Below are 20,463 nucleotides of genomic sequence, written 5' to 3' on the forward strand. Positions count from 1 at the left end.
ACTGCTCATAGTCCAGACTGCATCTCCCAGCATTCAGTGTTCCGTGTTTGAGAATCAGGGGCTCAATGTCCATAGAAACTCCATCTTGTGACAAAAAAAGGGACAGCATTTAGGCAATTTTAACAATATTACATTGCAAAATCTACATAGTCCAATAACAGCAATTTTGGTTACATTCAACAGATAAATCAACAATTCTACCTATATACAAAACACAGTTTGGCCTCATCTTTAATATGCAGTTCAGTTTTGGCTGCCAATCCACAGGAGGGATATCCTTGAACTAGAACAAGTTCAGTGAAGGGCAGCAAAATTAATAAAGCTGTTGGAGTACCTCAGCTATGAGGAACAATTACAAACATTACACTTATTTATTCTAAATTTGAGGCGTGGTTATGATCACAATGTACACATTTATAAGAGGTAACTTTATTAACTGTAATAAACTGTTTACTGTAAGGTCCTTGATGATGACATGGGCATAATTTGAGGTTGGACGAAAAAAAGGTTTATTCTTAAATTATGCAAGCTGTTCTTTACTATTAGAGCAGTGAAGGTGTGGAACGCTCCCCCCCAGGTAGTGGTATTAGTGAGAGTGTTAATAAATGTAAAACCCTTTTAGATGTCTTCCTCAGTGAGCCTAAAAAAACAAGTATGGGAATTCTTAGAGACAATAACAAAATTTTGTATTTGGTTTAGTAGTACATTGTTGAAAAAGATCACACTGAAGAAAATTACTAATACCTATATTTCTAGAAGGCTGCAACTCTACTCTGCTCTATTTCAGAGTTATGGCTGCTGCTGATATCCAAAACTAAGATTTGTTAGATGTTGTGTCCCCTGTTACACACTGGTATTTTACACAATGGTTGTTACATACTACAGGACCCAGCTGGTGGCTGAAACCTCACCTTGCAGTGGGGGACATCTAACACACCTGAAAGTGTAGAATACTAGCTCTTTTCAAGGCAGTGAAGACTGGTGTTGCCACCTGCTGGACAGGTATCAGTGAAGAACTTCTACCCTTCTAAACTACATTACAAAACTACAATAAAAATTTGGTTTTAGATATTTCATAAAGAAGAGAACTGATCCAGAGAGAAACAGTGAGGCTGCCATAGCTGACTTCTATGTTTGCATGTGATTGATATCTTCATTGCAACCATTCTGATCCTTCTGCTTCAGTATTTTGAGTTACTAACACATCCCAAGTATGGAGGCAAACATTTCTGACTTTCCTTTGATTTTCCAGAATTGCATACCTGTTATGGGTTAGTGACTTAGAAAATGTTGACGCCATGGAGTCAGCATAACAGCCAGGCTAATAGCAACCTTCTTTTTCACTTATAAATACTTACTTTGTAAAGCAACATTAAACCCAAAAGCAAACATTTATTATATTGCAGCTTACCAATTCTTAGATGTGATGGACAGTGGTGTATTTAGGTTTTGTGCTACCCTTGGCAACGCAAAAATCATCTGCCCCCATGGACACTGACCATCGTGACCCCCCCTCCCCCTCCCTCAGAGAGAGCCTGGCATTGACCAACAGCACCCCTGTCCCCCACCTGGGAGAGCCTTCCACAAACCCCCCCCCCTTCCCGGCAATAGAGAGACACTCATCTTCACATCCCCGGGAACGAGAGTCAGGCTCTACATACACCATCAAGCAGCGTCTCTCGGATCCCACCTGGTTCCCATGGTGCGCGTGTCCCTTCTTTTATCCCTTCTTCTGGGGGGAGGTGCTGCCCCCTTGAAAAATGCTGCCTTCGGCAAGTGCCTTGTTTGCCTTGTGGTAAATACGCCACTAGTGATGGCTGCATTCGTTTTCTTTTTTAAGCTTTCCTTCCTTTATTTTCACCTGGTGATCCAGCCAGCAAGTCTTTTGTTTTTCAAAAGAACAAGCTCTCCTGCAGATGTCACAGTTAGAGTAATGAGACAAACCATTTACCACTGACAGGGTGCCTACGATGATCAGCTATTATTTATTTATGTAAAACCTTTATCCCAAAAGGAACAAAACTGTAACTGCTTAATAAGTGTTAGCTGTAGTTTGGCTTCAATTTGTTAGTGTATCTAAATCTGCTAGTACATCTAACACTCCCCTCCCCCCAGATTAACAATGCTGCTATCCAACGGTGCCCCTGTGCTTCTTCATCCAGAGTAGGTGTGCTCTAGTACAGGAGGTGTATTACTGGCCAGATCATCAGGTGAAAACAGAGTGAAAAAGTCTTAAAAAAGAAAACAAATGCAGCCACCACATCTAATGTATGGTAAGCTGCAATACATTACATTTTTGGTTTTGGATTTAATACTACGTGAGAAACGTGAGAACCTCATTCAAACTTTTGCCAAATAAATGGAGACATCTCCCCCTCATGTGATTTTGTTTTTCATGTTACTCTCTAATCTATTTGTATTAAATGATTTGCGAGAACTCAGACTTTAAGCTACTTAGAAATCCGCTCTGCATTTAGTGTATAACAGTACAACACATTGAGCAGAAACTGTGATATTTTTGGAGTTTCACTCTATAAATAAACAATGGGGCAATTAATACCAAACAAACATTTCCATGTAGTGGTCTGAGTTGGCAAAAAAAAAGAACAATACACTAAATTCAGGATTTAATGAATTTCATGAAAAACTGTAGCCGCTGACTTTTAATAAACACTCACTTACCTGTCCCGGGGTCCAGCGATGTACCCACGCAGTCCTTTCTCTCCTGTTCTTCACGGCGCCGGCATCTCTACTGTGGGCAACAGACTGTGACAGCTTGCGGCTTAACAGCCTGGTGCCCACTGCGGATGCGCGATTCACGCTGTGCCTCCTAATTGGTCCAGCAGTCTCTTGGGACCTGTGAAAGTTCCCAGGAGCAAGGAGGGGGCCGAACTTCTGGCTCACTTTGCTGAACCAGAAGCGGGAGCGGATACCTGTCAAAACCAGGTACCCACTCCCCCCAAAAGATGCCAAATATGGCAGGGGAGAAGGCAAATAAGCGGAGCTTCTGCTTTTGAGTGGAGTGCTTTAAAGCTGAACTGCGGGCACAAAAACTTTCATGTAAATGTATTCCTCAAAAGTCATTTTACTTGCAACAAATGCCTTTGCAAAAATATTATGATAGAAAAACATTGGTGACATCATCGCTGTGCTGTACATAACCTGTGAGGATAGACGAGCTGGGGGAGGAACTCCAAAGACTCACACACTGTTACAGACTGCCTTGAGAAGACATAGGGAGTGGGTGGAGACAAGACCAGTCACTCTGCACATGGAGAGAGAGCAGCAATGACCAGTCTGTATTACAGGATGCTCCTGCAGAGACAAAGTTTCACACTGGATTATAGCACAGATCTGGATCGAATACACAAAGCACACCGAGATTCAAGTTTAACAATATTAGTTTATCCCAGGCTTGCACTTCAAAGCCTAAATTTATCTAAAAAATAAATAAATCAGCACAATGTCTTCTAGTTCAATAGTAATATTTGTCCTCTCCTGATGCCACCCCCCCCCCCTCTCCTGCCACTGTAATGGTGCAGTGGGGGTTAATAGAACTAAGGGACTGTTACAGGCTCACATTAAGAGTGCCTGACTTTGCCCACCCTTTCCGCCCAGCTCCTCCATTCATAGTAGCTGTTACTCTGAATATAACAGGATCTATGAATGGAGGAAGGATTGATAACTGAAAGGTCGGTCTCCTCCTTTCATAGATCGTGTTTCATTGATAGAAGTTGTAATGACCCAACTATGCTCACTCTTTCCACTGAGTCCCTCCATTCATAGAAGTCACTACAGTTTCTATGACTGAAACATGATCTATGAAAGGAGGGGTGGGCCCTTTCAATCAGCCACACATCCACCATTCATAGTTTATGTTATGTGTAAAGCGCTGCGTAAACTGACTGCGCTATATAAGTACATGTAATAAATAAATAATAAAAACATTCAGAGTAACAGCTTCTGTGAATGGAGGGGCTGGGTGGAAAGGGTGGGCATAGTTGGGTTCTCTTAAAAAGAGCCTGTGACAGCCCCTTAGTTTTAATAACCCTCACTGTAGTGGATGATTATGGCGCTGGGGTGGCTAGGGGATATTGCAAGAGGAAGATTTTGGTGAAGGCAAGAAACAGAAGCACAAGGGACACATCTCACTGAAGGCATGCCATGTCCCCTGTGCTGATTTTATATATTTTTTTTGTATTGGGTAAATTTAACTGTGTTTGAGATCCTGTCCAAGGCAGTTACAGTATGAAACATCAGCTAGGAGCATATTATGTACCTTCTACAGCTTCTTCATATCTATAGCTTTAATTAAAATGGAATTCCAAATGTAATTCCTCACACACTTTGTAGTTCTGATTTAAAATAGGAAATTTCTATTCGTTTTTTTTTCGCTGCTGTCCATGACGGTATTGGTGAGATTTCCCATTCTCAAAAATAGTGCAGCGCTAACAAGAAAATATATATAATCAATAGTGCTGAAAATATACTGTGCCCCAATAAATAAATAATATATCAATAAACGTGCATGAAGTGCCCAAACCAATGTGACCTGTGGTCACATAAGTGACCTATAATCAGTGAAATATGACTGCACAATTGTGAAATCACTCTTATAAATATTATAGCAACTTAAAATGCTACGACATGAACCCCGATAAACAGGGGATATGACAACAGTGATTGGTGCCAAAGTGACCATACAACAAATCACATATAAAACATACACACATATAATCTCAAAAAGTCCATAAATATTAAAAAAATAAGTGTTTCAAAAGACTGAAAACCATGCAACGTGCCAAGGGTGACGATATCCTTGAAAGTGTCAGCACACTTTATTCACACTGGCTAAATTGCCTCCTCACCTCCTTTAGGCGACCCAATGGGCCACTTCGCTTTCAGGATCACTCCTGGATCCTACTCCAATCCTGGCTAGTAGTATTTCACCTGTAGTTCCTCCCCCAGGTATAATAGGTAATACTCCAGGCCTCTCAGGATGGATATGTCTGCTAGATATGATTCTCACCAACGCCCATGGTGAAAAAGAAAAAAATCCTCCATAGTGTAGTAGTTTTAAATATTAATCTCCTTTAATTATACAAAAAATGCCCACTCACATTTTCAATTGGTTAAAACACTCCTACATCCTCATGCTTGGGTGTACTGCATGGGTTAGGGGTTTGTTTGGGTGTTCCAAGATGGCGTCCAACACCAGATGTGCATCGCCACGTACCGAAAGCTGCGTCACGACGTACCTATGCGTTATGTCACTAAACCTCATGACTACCTCTCAATACACATAAAAAATAGTCAGTATTTTTGATGAGTTTAGTAAAATGTCAGTTGCTAATGCTTGTTAGAATGTCATAGAAATATGAAGGTAAGCCTCACGCACACTGTGCATTTTTACAGCTGCTGTTTTGGGTGTAAGGCATTACACAGGACTGGCTCCTTCCCTGCTTCCCAGGTTGTCTTCTCTCAGGGGACGGTTGAGGATGAGAGATCCTCCCTTCCAGCTCCTGCCTGCAGGTGGGCCCCTCTTCTGAGCCCCTTCCCAGGCTCCTCACTCCAGCCTTCTCACTTCATCTTCTTCTACTTGAACTCTCCTGCCTCTGAGCATGCTCAATAACTCTTAAGGGCTGTCCTGACCCCATGCCAAGCATCCTGCCTGCGGATTGGTCAGAATCCCTTAAGAGTGCAACCATCTCCTCCTCACCCTCGTCCACTGTAATCTAGAGACTTCTCCAGATCTCTAGATCAGGGGGAGGTATCAGAGAGCTGATCTGCAAAGTCTTTCAGCCCTGACCCAAAGTTGACCCTTTTACTATCACCCAGGCTTCTACTCAGCCTTCCAACAAGAAAAATAATTATCTAGCTCCCCCAGCTAACTATGAGGATGTTTGACACACATAGGCTTTTATCAGCGTTTTTTTGGCAGGGACGTTTCAGGCTGGGAAATCCCCCCAGAACTACTGCAATGAAGAGTTTTCAGCCTTAAAAATGCTCTAATATCTAAAACCACTGCAAAATGTGGCTATCCAGCATTTATGAGCCTTTTTGAGCCTCAAGCTTTTGTGGGAATACAGTTTTGATAAATAAAACTAAAAAAACGCTTAAAAACGCTAATGCAAAAATGCTAAAAACGCGACAAAACTCGCCTTTTTTAACGTGACATGCTTCAGCTAAAGCTGCTGGTGTGTTTATAACGTCCAGTGTGCATGAGGCCTAAAGTTTCCATATGTACAATGAAAGCTGAAATCTTGTTTGCATTGGGAGCATCTGTTTTGTTAGCTGAGGGGAAGCAGTTAGCAGCTATAAACATTTTATACCTGTGTTTTTAGCTGTGTTTTCATCTCCTGGGTTTGTCCTTTAACACTTAAAGAATAAATTTGTTTTGAAGACGACACTGCATTAAAGTAGAACTCCAGCCAAACTGCTAACCCAAAACTGCTGCGCAAATATGTGAATCCTTTATTCGCAAAAATATTTGCAAGTCTGATCAGCCAGTCTTGGGAATCACAAGTCCATCTTTGATTCACTGTGGTGCTAGCAGCTTTATATGAGTTTATATATTGTAATTATGTTTTTTTTTTGCCTTCCTCTGGATCAACTGTGGGTATAGGGTTATGTAAATGGAGGTTTTCTATTTGTATTTATTTATTTATTCTATTTATTTTTTATTTCTTTTGGTTGAAGTAGATGGACTTTTGACTTTTTTCAACCTGCCTTACTATGTAAAGTGTTACTAAACCCAGGACCCTGCATTCACTATGTCTGGTCTCCCACAGTACACAGAACATAGAAATTCAATTATTTTAGTAAATATAAACTGCTGAATACCTTTTCTCATCAGCAGTATATAGCAGTCTTGTGACTTCTATCAGTGTTCAGCACAGCACTGGTTAAAGCTTGTAGGAGGAGTTTTCTTTCTGCTCTAAGAGGATGCAGAGCCCCTGACCTCTGTCTGGACAGTGCTGATTGGCCCTGTGCTGTTCAGTCTGTCTTATCAGGAGATAAGAGGGGGACACTGGAAGAAGGAGAGGATCAGAGAAGTCAGGATCAAACAGCATTTTTACACAATGCAGAGGATTAACCCCTTAGGTTCCACAGTGAATATAACAAGCATGCTTTACTGCATATACAGACTGATTTTACTGTTGTGGGTTTAGTAACACTTTAAGTATTGATCTTGTACTTGAGTGTGGAATATTGACACTTCCACGTTCAGCCTGATTTCTGGTGTGCAGCAATTTTATATAAAAATAGATTTTAATTACATATAAAAAGCAGTATTTGTAGCATTATTATTTTTTTCAATTTGTAACGTCTCTGACTGATTTTCAGAAGACCAAAGTATCTTAAAAAGTAACTCCACTATCAAGAAAAAATATAGCATATACAACTGCGACACAAGTCAGATTGTAATTTAATGTTATTAAAAATTACCTTTTCTTTTTCAGTCTGCAGCCACTGTAATTTTCTGTAAAATGTAATGCACTATGGCAACCCGGAGGCGTTCTTTACACAAATGGTGTACGGAACGCCCCCCAGAAATGTAATTTCCTGCTTGTGTAATTGACTCACTGATTTTCCCAGGAGTCTACATCAAGGTACAAGTCACATTTCTAGGCATCTTCTGCAATGTCAATTATATTTTTGGTGAGATACTCCCTAAGGGTAATGACTTCTAAAAGGATAAAGACACTGCAACTTCCTCATTAGAAGTCTGCAAGTGCATAACCTGATAAGATTGAACACAGACACTCATTCAGAAACAAGACTTCCAAAGACATAGTAGAACATATAGCTTTCGTTTAAGAACAAAAATCAGGTATGACTCTGCTACAACATTTGTTAAAATCCTTGCAATGGAAAAAAGGAAAGAGAGCCTAAAAAAGAAACCTAATGCAGCCTTCACATCTAAGAATTGGTAATCTGCAATATAATACATGTTTGTTTTGGGGTTTAATACTGCTTTAATTCTATTATATACATACCGTATATATATAGTAAACCCTCACCTTGGATAGGTGAGCATAAGGGAGAACAGGGTACTTTTTCATACAAGTAAATGGTACATCAGGCACATATCAGGAGTATAAAATGTTGGGTTTACATATTCTTTAAGTTGGCTGATTTTGTTCACCTAATATAAAATTCTAGTTTGCTTTAGTCATGTTACGAGTTATTTTAATTTGATGTTTCTGTATTTTGTAACAGGTTTGGATGAACCAGTAATATACAGTTGTGAAGCACATAATAAGAAAGGACTGACTGCTTCCAATAATGTGAAAATCAACATTAAAGGTGAGCAGTTTATGACTGTTCTTTAATGCTGCAGTGTGTTAATGATGTAGATCAAAGCTTATTAGCATCAGCTATCTATAGTCAGATGGGCTTCTGGAGATGGACCACCTTGAGCAACATCATTTGGCCACTAGATGGTTAGTGGCCAATTGCAGTATTTTCCATTTTAAACATTTAATTAGTCTGATAACAATTGTTTTTTTTCCCATTCTCACAGAATGAATATACATGCACTTTACTGGGTCTTAGTGGTTTTGCTGTCAGTGGGAAATCTCATATGACATTCCTTTTATGCTCAGGAATGTAATCTATCTATAGCAACCAGTGACTATTATACTGGATCTGTACTGTAGCACAGACTTGCGCCTGGCATGCATAAGACTGTATAGGGCAGTGGTCTCCAAACTCCAGCCCAGGGGCCAGATGCGGCCCTTTCCTTGCTTTCATCCCGTCAAGTAAAGCAAGGAAAGGGCAGCATCTGGCCCCTTGGCCTGGAGTTTGGAGACCACTGCCCTATACAGTCTTATGCATGCCAGGCATTATTTTCATCCACTGATACCAATGAAGGGCCAGAATTCCTCCCAACAACACCAATGATTGGGCACAATTACTCCAAATGGCACCAAAGATGGGGCACAATTCCTCCCAATGATACCAAAGATGGGGCCCAGTGACACCAATGATTGGGCAAAATTACTCCCAATGACACCAATGATGGGGTACAATTCCTTCCAATGACACCAAAGATGGGGCGTTGTTCATTCCCACTGACATCAGAAGCTTTTCTGCTCCCAAAGGCCACAGTCTGGCAACTCTTAAGTCTTAAGGACAGTAAACTGACCCTTTGTTTAGAAATTTTTGAGAGCCCTGGAAAAGGGCACAAAATGGGTAAATATGAAGTGAAGCTGTACAAGTGCATAGGTCCTCTTTCACAAGAACTGTGTTTGCTCCCACGGGGATGCACAGGTTTTCCATGCATCTCTGTGCAGGCAGTCCCATTCATGTCAATAGGCTGCTGGAACACAGCTGCTTCTCCCAATTTGACAGCCGTGTGGGTGTAGGTGCATTACCCCTGAACACAGACAGTGTTTTTATAAACTGTGTTTTAATACTTCTCTGAAGTTCCATCATAAAGTTCTCACTCATCAGAACAAAATGTGGACACTAAGTACGGCAAAAATATTGGATTCTTTGGGCACGGTAAGAGACTACACAGCAGGATACATACAGCCATTTATTGACATAAAAGAGTCACATAATATTTATAGGACTCATCAGGTAACAGGTTTTTATTTGTCTGCATCACCTCGGCATGAATCTGCATGTCACTTAATACAAGTTCCTGATAAAAGCCAACGCTTGGCCAGTTTAGTGGTCTATGTACAGTTGGCTAATTTTTAAGCACTTAGCTGATTTATTAATTCAAGTCTTGTTTAGATTTCAAGCCTTTTCCCTTAGCTTACCCTTCAGGCCTGGATGCCTGCAATGTATTAATAGGATGTTTCCTTGTAAAACGTGCAGTGAAAAGGTAAACAGGCCTATTGTTTATATAATTCATGCAGCAGTGACATAAATTAAATCATATAACATTGATAGAATTCAAGCTGCAAATCAAAAGTGCGCACACTGAAAACAAGTTGACCTGACCTAAGCATAGTCGATTTCTAGAGGTGATAAACCCGGAGGTTTTCATGCAGCAATAAGAGAGCAAAGGTTTTTTAGACAAACATGTCAAAATCCTTAGCTCAGTTTTAGGCCTCATGCACACAGGGCTTAACCACTTACCTACTGGGCACTTTTACCCCCTTCCTGACCAGACCAATTTTCAGCTTTCAGAACTGTCGCACTTTGAATGTCAATTGCGCAGTCATGCAATGCTGTATCCAAAATAATTTTTTATCATTTTTTTGAGACAAAGAGGGCTTTCTTTTGGCGGTATTTAATCACCACTGGGTATTTAATCACCACTTTATTTTTTGCTAAACAAACAAAAATAGACCAAAAATTTTGGAAAAAAGTTTTTCTTAATTTCTGTTATAAAGTTTTGTAAATAAGTGATTGTTCTCCTTCACTGGTGTGCGCTAATGAGGCTGCACTGATGGGCACCGGAAACCAGCACAGATGGGCACTGAAAGCCAGCACAGATGGGCACTGAAAGTCAACATAGATGGGCACTGAAAGCCAACACAGATGGGCACTATTGGCTGCACTGATGGGGCTACATTGATCATCAGGGCACAGATGATTAGTGCCCTGATGATCAGTGTAAATGCCGCCCTGAGAAATGCCGCTTACCATCTCTCCTCTCAGTATGAGGAGAGGATTGCCGATAAACGGCATTTCCTATGTACACTGTGGTCAACTGTTACTGGACACAGCTAGTCACATGGTAAAAGGAAGTTTTGACTGGCCTTTTACTTGGACATGTGATCAGCTGTGTCCAAAAAACACAGCAATCACAGATAGCGCACGCCCCATGGGGAGCGCGGGGGGTCTCGTTCTGGGTGTACATCCATGGATGCCCTCCTAGAACTAGCCAACCATGCTGTGGCCATCTTTTAGCTATAGCATAGTCGGGAAGTGATTAAAAAACACCTCTTTTACAGGCATTTTGGCTTTTAAAGGCACCTCTATGTTAGCCAACGTGTCAATGCAAATATAGGCATTTGGAGACATTCAGGAGAGGAGCTTGTGAGCAGAAAAAACACTTGAGGTGTCCAAATGTGTCTAAACGCTCTTAAATGCCAAAGGAACAGAATCAAACTTGATACTCCAGTGCTCAGAGACACTCATTGCACAAACCGATTATCACATATGATTATTGCAGCCCGGACTGGCAAGAAGTGGCGGTGCAGCCTTCCTCAGGTCGGGGAAATCCAACACTGCACAAAACATTAGAAACAAAGAGGGCGCATACACCTAGCGCATTATCTGAAGCACTTTATTAGAGGATACAAAAACAATTGCTATACTCACAAGTCTAGTGAGCTAAAGGCAATTGATGCATAAAGCACACAACTAAGTCCACTCTCTACTTCCAACTGGAGACAAGATGACAAAACAGCTGACATGTTTTGGGGAACAGCTCCCCTTCCTTGGAGCAATGGCCATAGCTCTGAGGAAGGGGTTCCCCGAAACATGTCAGCTGTTTTTGTCATCTTGTCTCCATAAAAATAGAATAGAATTTCTCCAAAATTCGAAAAAAGAGATGGAAAGGAAAAATCACTGCTGGAAATACAAGTACAGAAAAGCAAAGGTGGCTCCAGACACTGACCAAAGGGTATTGCAGCTTTAACAGGTGGGTACTTTAAGGAACGAAGTAGATGAATGGAAATCTGAAACTGGTCCACACTTTTACCAAAAGTGGTTTGTGAGTCCAAGGAGGCACGCTAGCACAGTAGGTCACAGAGGCTTTATGGGCAGTGGGAGTGGTTGGGGCTAATGATGTCAAGCAGGGGTCAGGAGTAGATGGACCTATACTGTATTTGATACCCTCTTGTCCTAACAGATCTGCACAGTGACATTGGTATAGTATATGTAAACCTATATTTTGGAAAACAATCAATTCAGTTTAAAATAGAAATTAAAGGCAAAACGTTTGTGTGTATATATGTATAAAAACATTATAAATACCTATTTTATTTTTTTTATAAGTGATCACATAATCTATGTTCTCAACTGAATATGAGGCTTAGAGAGGTAGGGGTGGACAAACAGCAGTACACTGATCTTCTCAGTGAATGGATGGGCATGTCAGCACTAATGTGATCATTGGATGACAGGTAGGTTGTTCTCACAGCACAGCCAGAAAACTAACCACACTGATATGGATATGATCTCATGCTTAGTGTTTTCAGTTTGAAATAGGAAACTAGGGGGACTGGCAGGATCACCAGGAACTTCACACAAAGGAAGCAATACATAGAGAACTGGATGTTTTTTAAGGGCTCATGTACATGGGACGTTTGGAAAACACTTCTGAATGATGGAAACTGACTGCTGGAAAACATAGGTTAAAAAATGTCTGTTTGGCCGCGTTTGCATACTGCGTTTATGTGCGTTTGCGTTTAGAAGCGTTTTTTAATGATAATATCAGGAGACCTTCCAAAATGCCCAGAATGCACTGAAAAACAGTAAAAATTAACTATTTCAGACATTTTAAGAGAAATATTTTTTTAGATTGTAAGCTCGAAAGAGCAGGGCCCTCGAACTTCTCGTATATTGTCTTGTTACTGTATTGTCTCATGTACTGTCCCCCACTATGTTGTACAGCGCTGAGCAAACTTTTTGGCGCTATATAAACACTGTATAATAATAATAGAGAGAGCAGAAGCAGAGAGAGCAGTATGTGTTGAGATCTGTCTTGACCTGGTTGTATTCACTATGGATCCCATCATGAGCATAATGCAGCACATTCTACCATTTTTTTCCTTCACGCAAAACCTGGGACTGACTGCGCTGGTGTACTGGGTCCATTTGAATACATGGAAAATGCTTTGCATGCATTTCTGATGATGAAAAAAAGGCTCTGGGCAGCATCTGGATATGGAACAGTTAAAAAACACTTCTAAACGCAAACGCTTATAAATGCGGTTAGCCGCGTTTACACGTGTTTACAAGAATTTGAAACGCTGATAAAATCTACTCCTGAATGCAAGTTTGGTGCGTTCAAAAAAATGACTGTAAACTCAACTGCCTGTAAACGACTGTAAACGACATAGTGTACATGGACACATAGGAAAACATTAGGGAGAGTTCAGGGGCTGCTGAAAAAAAACCGAGAAAAGCTCCTGAACGTGAGTTTATCAGCTGCAGTGTACATGAACCCTAACACAAACACATATCAGGATTATGAAATGTTGGGGTAACATACTCTTTAGCCACATGCCGCCCAGCCACTGTATAAATACGGCGGCAGGGCGGCACGGCTGAGCGAGGCGCGCCGCCGCCCTACCTGTCCCGCCAATCACAGCCGCGGATGTCTGTTCCCGGGTCACAGCCGGTCGTTACCGGCTATGTCCCGGCGATTGGTGGCAATCGCTGACAGAGAGCACAGCTGCAGTAGCTGTGCTTTCTGTCAGTTCCCTGACAGCTCCAGGACAAGCTGATCAGGACAGAAGAGTTTCTCTCTCCCGATCAGCAGTGTTCCCAGTACACACCCCCGCCCCCTAGTAAAACACTCCCCTCACACAGTTAACCCTTTCACTGAAAAATAAACTTAACCCATTCCTCCCCAGTGCCATTAGTACGGTGTCAGTGTGTTTTTTTTTGCACTGATCCCTGTATTGGTGTCACTGGGGATGTCAGTGACCCCAAGTCAGTACCCCCCAATGTCAGAATGTTCGCCACAGTCCCGCAGTCCCGCCATAAGTCACTGAACGCCGCCATTATTAGTAAAAAAAACCCCTAAAAATCCCAGTATCTTTCCCGCCATTTGTAAACGCTATAACTTTCACGTAAACCAATTAATTTACACGTATTGGGTTTTTTTTTTTAGCAAAGACATATCGCAGAATGCATTTTGGCAGAAATGTATGACTAAATTTGATTTTTAAATTTTTTTTTACTGGACATGTTTTATAGCAAAAAGTCCAAAATATTGTTTTTTTCCTCAAAATTGTCAGCCTTTTTTTTTATAGCGTAAAAAATAAAAACCACACAGGCGATCAAATACCACCGAAAGAAAGCTAAATTTGTGGTAAAAAAAGGATGTAAATTTCATTTATGTACTGTATTGCATGACCACGCAATTGTCCGCTGTATAGCAAAAAAATGGCGTAAATTGCAGTATCTATACCATAGTTTGTAGACGCTATAACTTTCACACAAAGCAATCAATATACACTTATTGGGATTTTGTTTACCAAAAACATGTAGCAGAATACATTTTGGCCTAAATTTATAACCAACTTTGAGTTTACTATATATTTTTTCTAGCTGAAAGTAAAAAATATTGTTTTTCTTCAAAATTTTTGGCCTTTTTTTGTTTATAGCGTGAAAAATAAAAAAGCGCACAGGTGATCAAATACCACCGAAAGAAAGCTCTATTTGTGTGAAAAAAAGGATGTAAATTTCGTTTGGGTGCAGCATTGCACGACCGCGCAGTTATCAGTTGAATTAGTGCAGCGCCGAGTAGCAAAAAGAGGCCTGGTCAGGAAGGGGGGTAAATCCTCTGGAGGTCAAGTGGTTAAGAAGCAGGGAGGAGAATGGAGCAGTGAAACAAGTGTGAGAATCCATTGCCCTGATGCTTTCCTGTGAATCTGGCACTGGGTATTGGAGGACAATATGTGACTTAGCCCACCAGACTGCACCTGCAGCCGAAATGTAATTTTCAGCTGAATAAAACATTGAATTGTGTTATGGAAAAATGTTGTGCAACCAAATATTAAATCAGGAGGTCACAGAAGGTTTAGGTTCCTCTTAATTTTCCAAAACAATTTCATGAATAGATTTTGGCATTTATGTGATGTTGTGGAAGAGAAATAGGCATTGACTCTGAATCATCAGGACCATTGATGAATCAGGATCATTGTTTCCTAGCTTTAATTTGTGAGTTTTTCTTTTTTCTATAGCTACAAAACCTGTTGTCCTTTTATAAAATTGTTGTAGATTATGTTCCACTTTGCATTAGCTGTACACATTCAGTGTTTTCTCTTTACTGTCTTTTTAGATTTTCCATCTCCTCCGGTTCAAGTCAATTCTACTAAGCAATTAGCAAATGGCATCTTTGTTTCCTGGGTCCCTGGTTTTGATGGGTATTCTCCTCTAAGTCTCTGCAACATACAGGTATCAAAGTGAATTACCCAAATGTACTTTATGGTTTTCTTAGTAACATTACAAGTCTGCCTGAATAAATTCCTGCCATGATTACAATATAAAAAAAACATAATTGTGCAAAAAAAAAAATCTGCACCTATTATCATTAAAAAAAGTTCTAGAGCTCCATACAACTTACTCTGCTATGCTGAGATGGTACCAACACATCTTTGTTATTTTTTTAATAGAACAGGGGAGGAATAGAACCTCTGTTTTTACGAGGTAGTATTAAAAAGTTTAGAGACTAGTTTTGTACCACGCCAACAGATGGCAACACAAGGCTGCACACACAGTCACAGAGAGCACCAACCTTCATAAGTCAGTGTGCCAAAAGCCATCGTCCTGTGTACATCGGGAGCTGTGCAACTGGTGCTATTCTGACTAAATGCATTACCACGTCTGCAATTTCATCATGGACAGCAAGTAAAAACAAAGAGCAAATGTGAAATTCTGTGTGAAACTGAGCAAATCGCTGGATCTCCACAATCTTGTCAAAATGGCAACCTTTGAGCTGGAAGAAGGCATTTTCAGGGGGTTGAGCTCGTTGAAGGTCTTCCTGATATCTAGTCATCTTCCAGTGATGCTCTTCCTCTCCTGAAGTGCGCGTGCCACACAAAATACCTCGAAAACACCTGCTATTCGGATTGCAGCATCGCCGTAAACATGCCGAATCAGGTCAAACGTCTCTGTGGCAGATTTGCACAGTTTCACGCAGAATTTCACGTTTGTTCTATCTTGCTGTCCATGATGAAATAGCAGACTTGGTAATGCACTTGGTCAGAATAGCACCAGTTCTACAACACCTGATGTACACAGGAAAATTTCTCATGGCACACCGACTTATGAAGGTCTGTGGTTCCTGTGACTGTGTGTGCAGCCTTGTGCTGCTATCTGTTGGCGTTTTACAAAGCTTGTCTCGAAACATTTTGATACCACCTCGTATTGATACTTGTGTGCCCACTGGGGAGATACGTTGTCACTATTAGGCTTTATGACCACAGATGCCAACACTGAAAGATAAAGAAAATCGAACGGTTTGGGTTGTCACTGGACACTCGTTTTGGTGACAACAATCTTAGTGTGAATTTCTTCTTGCTATGGAGAGATTTCTTCTTACTTCCTGTGTTGTCTCTGGGACTCCCCAGTGGGATACTGCAACAAAAAAAAAAAAGAAACATTGCAAAGGATTTTACCCTTTCTCCATTCGAAATAAAGAGAAGGTTTTGACTTTAGATTTGCTTTAAGGAAAGCATAGCTATCTGTGTGTGTTTTGTATGATTTCAGAGTTATGGGGGTTGACTTACTAAGGCAAATAGGCTGTTCACTGCGCAACAGTGGTGTATTTAGATTTTGTGCTGCCCTAGGCAACTGAAAAATTGTGCCCCCCCCCCAAGTGGTGGGGGGGGGTGGGGAGAGAGAGATTTTTTCACCACTCACCTTCACAGCTCTCTTGAATTAAACTAGACAGCCATCGCTGGAGACATGATCAGGAAAGGCCAGTTTCATCCTTGCCCTCAGCCAGGTGTACAGATATGCACAAGAACAACAGTCGGCCTCTGCCTGCAGCCTCTCTTGGATCCCATGTAGTGCCTCGCCTGGTCCCCATCCTCAGTCACCTGAGTCCCTTCTTCCGGGAGGGGGCGCTGCCCCCAGAACAATGCTGCCCAAGGCGAATGCCTTGTTTGCCTCACAGAAGATACGCTCCAGCTGTGCAAGGGAATTATGCAAAGTTCTGCTGTCTTCCATCATCCAATTATATGCAAGCAAAGCATTTTTTTTTTAAATTTCCTTGCATGTGATTGGGTATTCTTTGCAAAGTGCATTTTCATCACATTCACTAAGCTAAGGGGAAATGTTCAAAGTAAACAGCTTATTGGATTTTCTAAAGATCAACGCCGAAGTGTTAAAAAACGACTGTGAGTATCTCAGTTTGCAGCTTCTTTGGTATTGATCAAATCAGGTCAGGAGTTTCCATGTTGCAATACTTGTAAGATATTAATGAATCTTTATAGCATTAAAGACTAGATCTGACAGGTAGCCTGTATATGATTCTCCCTGTTATCACTGTATTTATAGATGAGTAATGTAGGTTCATGGTGATATGGGATAGCAAAGTTCACAATACTTAATTATTGTTGTTCACTTTCTATTAATGTCCTATCCCCAACAAACCTTTTTTGTAAACTTTGGAATGAGTGGGGAAGGTTGGAATATCTGTCAGATTTTTACTGCTGCTATCTTCCTGCTGGAGAGATTTCCCCTCACTTTCTGTTCTGCCTGATTCCAGTATCCTGGACAGGAAGTAGGCAGATATCTCCCCAGTGTGGACACAGATGGCAAAATACTGTATGCAAAGAAAACAGAGGGCGCACCGGCTTAGTGCATTACCTTAAAGTGGAGTTCTACCCAAAGAGGGAAGATCCGCTTTAATACTTTGTCCCCCGCTCCCCATTAAGGATTGGCCCCTTTGGGGAGCGAGGGGGCAGCGAGTATCCGAATTTGACAGGTACCCGCTCCCACTTCCACTGGGATCGCTTAGGCGATTGGAAGCGGAAGTTGTCCCCCCTCCTTCCCCGTAGTCTTCTGGGACAGGTGACAGGTCCCAGAAGACTACGGGGCCATTCACAAAGTTTAGTGCTTCTCGCACATGCACAGTGGGCACCCGGCTGTGAAGCCGCAAGCTGTCACAGCCGGGTGCCCACACTAAAGATGCCGGTGCCAGGGAGAGAAGAAACCAATGAAACCAGCAGTGGTGAGGACACCGCTGGACCGAGGGACAGGTAAGTGGCTGTATTTTAAAAGTCAGCAGCTACAGTTTTTGCAGCTGCTGACTTTTTTTTTCAGCTGGCACTCCACTTTAAATAACATTTATTGATGAAAATAATAGGTAATATGTTCACAAAGGACAAATGTATAAAAGCTCATCATAAAGAACAGCACTGTCCAGTCCACATAGTATGGCTTCTTCAAATAGGAACACTGGACCTCCAACAGGCTAATGCGTTTCAAGGACTTGCCTCTTCCTTAGAGCCAGCTGATGATTTTGCACACCCGTGCTGCCCTGTAGCAGTATTTCTGTTATAGGGCGGTGCGTAAGCGGTTTAATGTATATGAGAAAATTAACACCATAACTAATACAAAGCACCTGTACAATTAACCTCCTTAGTCTTCCAAATGACCTTCTGATTCATATACCCTGTAGGCAACACTCAGGACACATTCACACGAGTATGCTTGTGTTACTGCCTTGCGCATTGGTGTGCTGCAGAGCCATTTATTCTGAATGGCACTCTGATGCACCTTTCCGGAACACCTACTGTATATTGTGCACTGTTGCACAGTGCAACACACTACTGTTCTATGCTGCTGCAGTTGTGGTGTGTTAGGCAGCCTATTCAAATGAATGTTTTGCCCTAATGCAACACATGTTAATGCGCAATGCAACAAACATTAAAGTGCGTACATTTAATGTGCCACAGCAGCTGTGGCTGGTTTGAGTAGGCCTTTAAAGTGATTGGAAACCCTCACCTTGTAAAACAAACCGTTCAGTTTAAAATAGAAATGAAAGGCAAAACATATATATACAGTGGGGATCGAAAGTTTGGGCACCCCAGCTAAAGATTTGTATTAATGTGCATAAAGAAGCCAAGGAAAGATGGAAAAATCTCCTAAAGGCATCAAATTACAGATTAGACATTCTTATAATATGTCAACAAAAGTTAGATTTTATTTTCATCATTTACACTTTCAAAAAAACAGAAAACCAAAAAATGGCGTCTGCAAAAGTTTGGGCACCCTGCAGAATTTATAGCATGCACTGCCCCCTTTGCCAAGCTGAGACCTGTCAGTGTCATGGATTGTTCTCAATCATCATCTGGGAAGACCAGGTTATGTCAATCTCAAAGGTTTTAAATGCACACACACACCTTTCCCAATAACAAGAAGTGCCTCAACAAGGACCTACATTGCAGGATACCCAGGTATAATTTTAATAAAAGGTGGAAAGTGAAACAGATTTAAAATGTTTCAAATTATATTAACATTTTAAATCTTACGTGAAATTCTAGTGATTTGCAAGGTCCACTTATGTGGCCGCCCTCAACCCTGTGTGGTCAAAATGTTGTATTATGATAATTGAAAAAAAATATTCTGGGAAAAAAAAAAATACTTTACCTTACTCCCATGTTTCTGGCAGCCTTGCCTAGTCAAGGTGGTGTCATTGGTTCATTTTGCCAGATCCAATGAAAGATGAGGATCCCAAATCCCTTGAGAGCACACTCCTGTACAGTGCAGTAGTATCCTTTCGCGAGAAATTGGGATCTTCAGCTTTCCCAAGATCACTCTGTAAGACCCTGTGATGTCAGGAACACCAGGACAATAGGAAGCTGCAACTAGTTGGAACCCAACAGTAAGGTGAATATTTTTAAAACATTTTCTTCTGTTCTTGCAGTTTTTTTAAATTTCCCCAAAGCAGTGTTTTGTCATCAGGGATGGGGGCAATCACGTTTGCAGACCTTGCATTTTAGTGTAATGCTTAGCAAATATTTTATATGTACTTTCAGAGAATCAGTTATTCATAGACTGAACAATGACACATGCCTTATAGTTAATTGAAAATGAATTTGCAAAGCAGTTGTAAGCCTCTTTCTCCCATTATATGAATACTTTTGAAGATTGTCCCGACAAAGAAGGAAATCTTTGTGTCACAATGTCTGGATTCCATTCCTAGAGGATTAGGTTCAGGTCTGCTGCCACCGCTCAGACACACTCGCACCAGCTCTGCCTAGTCCTCTGTCTGCACAAAGGGCTGTTCTACACACCATAGGAGATAAATGATTACAAAACAAGTAGAATTTATTTTGGAATGTATTTATTTTTAATAAAAAAAATCCCTCTTCCTTTACTTCATCAGACAGCATCTCAATGAGAACCAGCCATGAATAAATATTTATGTATTAAGCCTTCATGTGAAGATAAAAGAACCATTGCTTCTATGCAATTTTATTAGAATTGTTAATTGTGGATTATAAAAAATGAAATATTTTCTCAATAACTTTTCCTTATTCTCCTTTATAAGACACCATCTTCAACTCCACCACCAATGAGACTTGAAGTATATATGAATTACAAAACATTTTTGGGTATTATAGGGAATGTTTAACCCCCTTGTCAGGTTTTCTTGGCCATCTCTGTCCCATTGGGGAGATTTACCTAAACAGTAGGCACACAATGATGCAAGATGAAATCTTTTCAAAGTGAAGAGAAATGTTGTTTTTTATCCCCCAACTATCAGTGCCAGAACAATTGTAACCATGAGAAATAGAGAGAAGGGAGACA

The 20,463-nt window shown here is 40.9% G+C and overlaps 1 protein-coding gene across 3 annotated transcripts in view; it reads left to right on the forward strand.

Annotated features, from left to right (window-relative positions):
• MERTK (MER proto-oncogene, tyrosine kinase) overlaps window positions 1–20,463 on the forward strand; it is a 149,951-nt gene that overhangs the window by 36,399 nt on the left and 93,089 nt on the right. For all 3 annotated transcript variants that reach the window (XM_089693262.1, XM_089693260.1, XM_089693261.1), the window contains exons 5-6: window positions 8,224–8,310; window positions 14,981–15,096. In XM_089693262.1, coding sequence (XP_089549388.1) covers window positions 8,224–8,310; window positions 14,981–15,096 — 203 coding nt within the window. The remainder of the gene's footprint in view (window positions 1–8,223; window positions 8,311–14,980; window positions 15,097–20,463) is intronic.

This window comes from Staurois parvus, unplaced genomic scaffold (genome assembly GCF_062004578.1).
Source record: "Staurois parvus isolate SC_StPar_1 unplaced genomic scaffold, SC_StPar_1.0 ptg000619l, whole genome shotgun sequence".
In the NCBI taxonomy this organism is placed as follows: Eukaryota; Metazoa; Chordata; class Amphibia; order Anura; family Ranidae; genus Staurois; species Staurois parvus.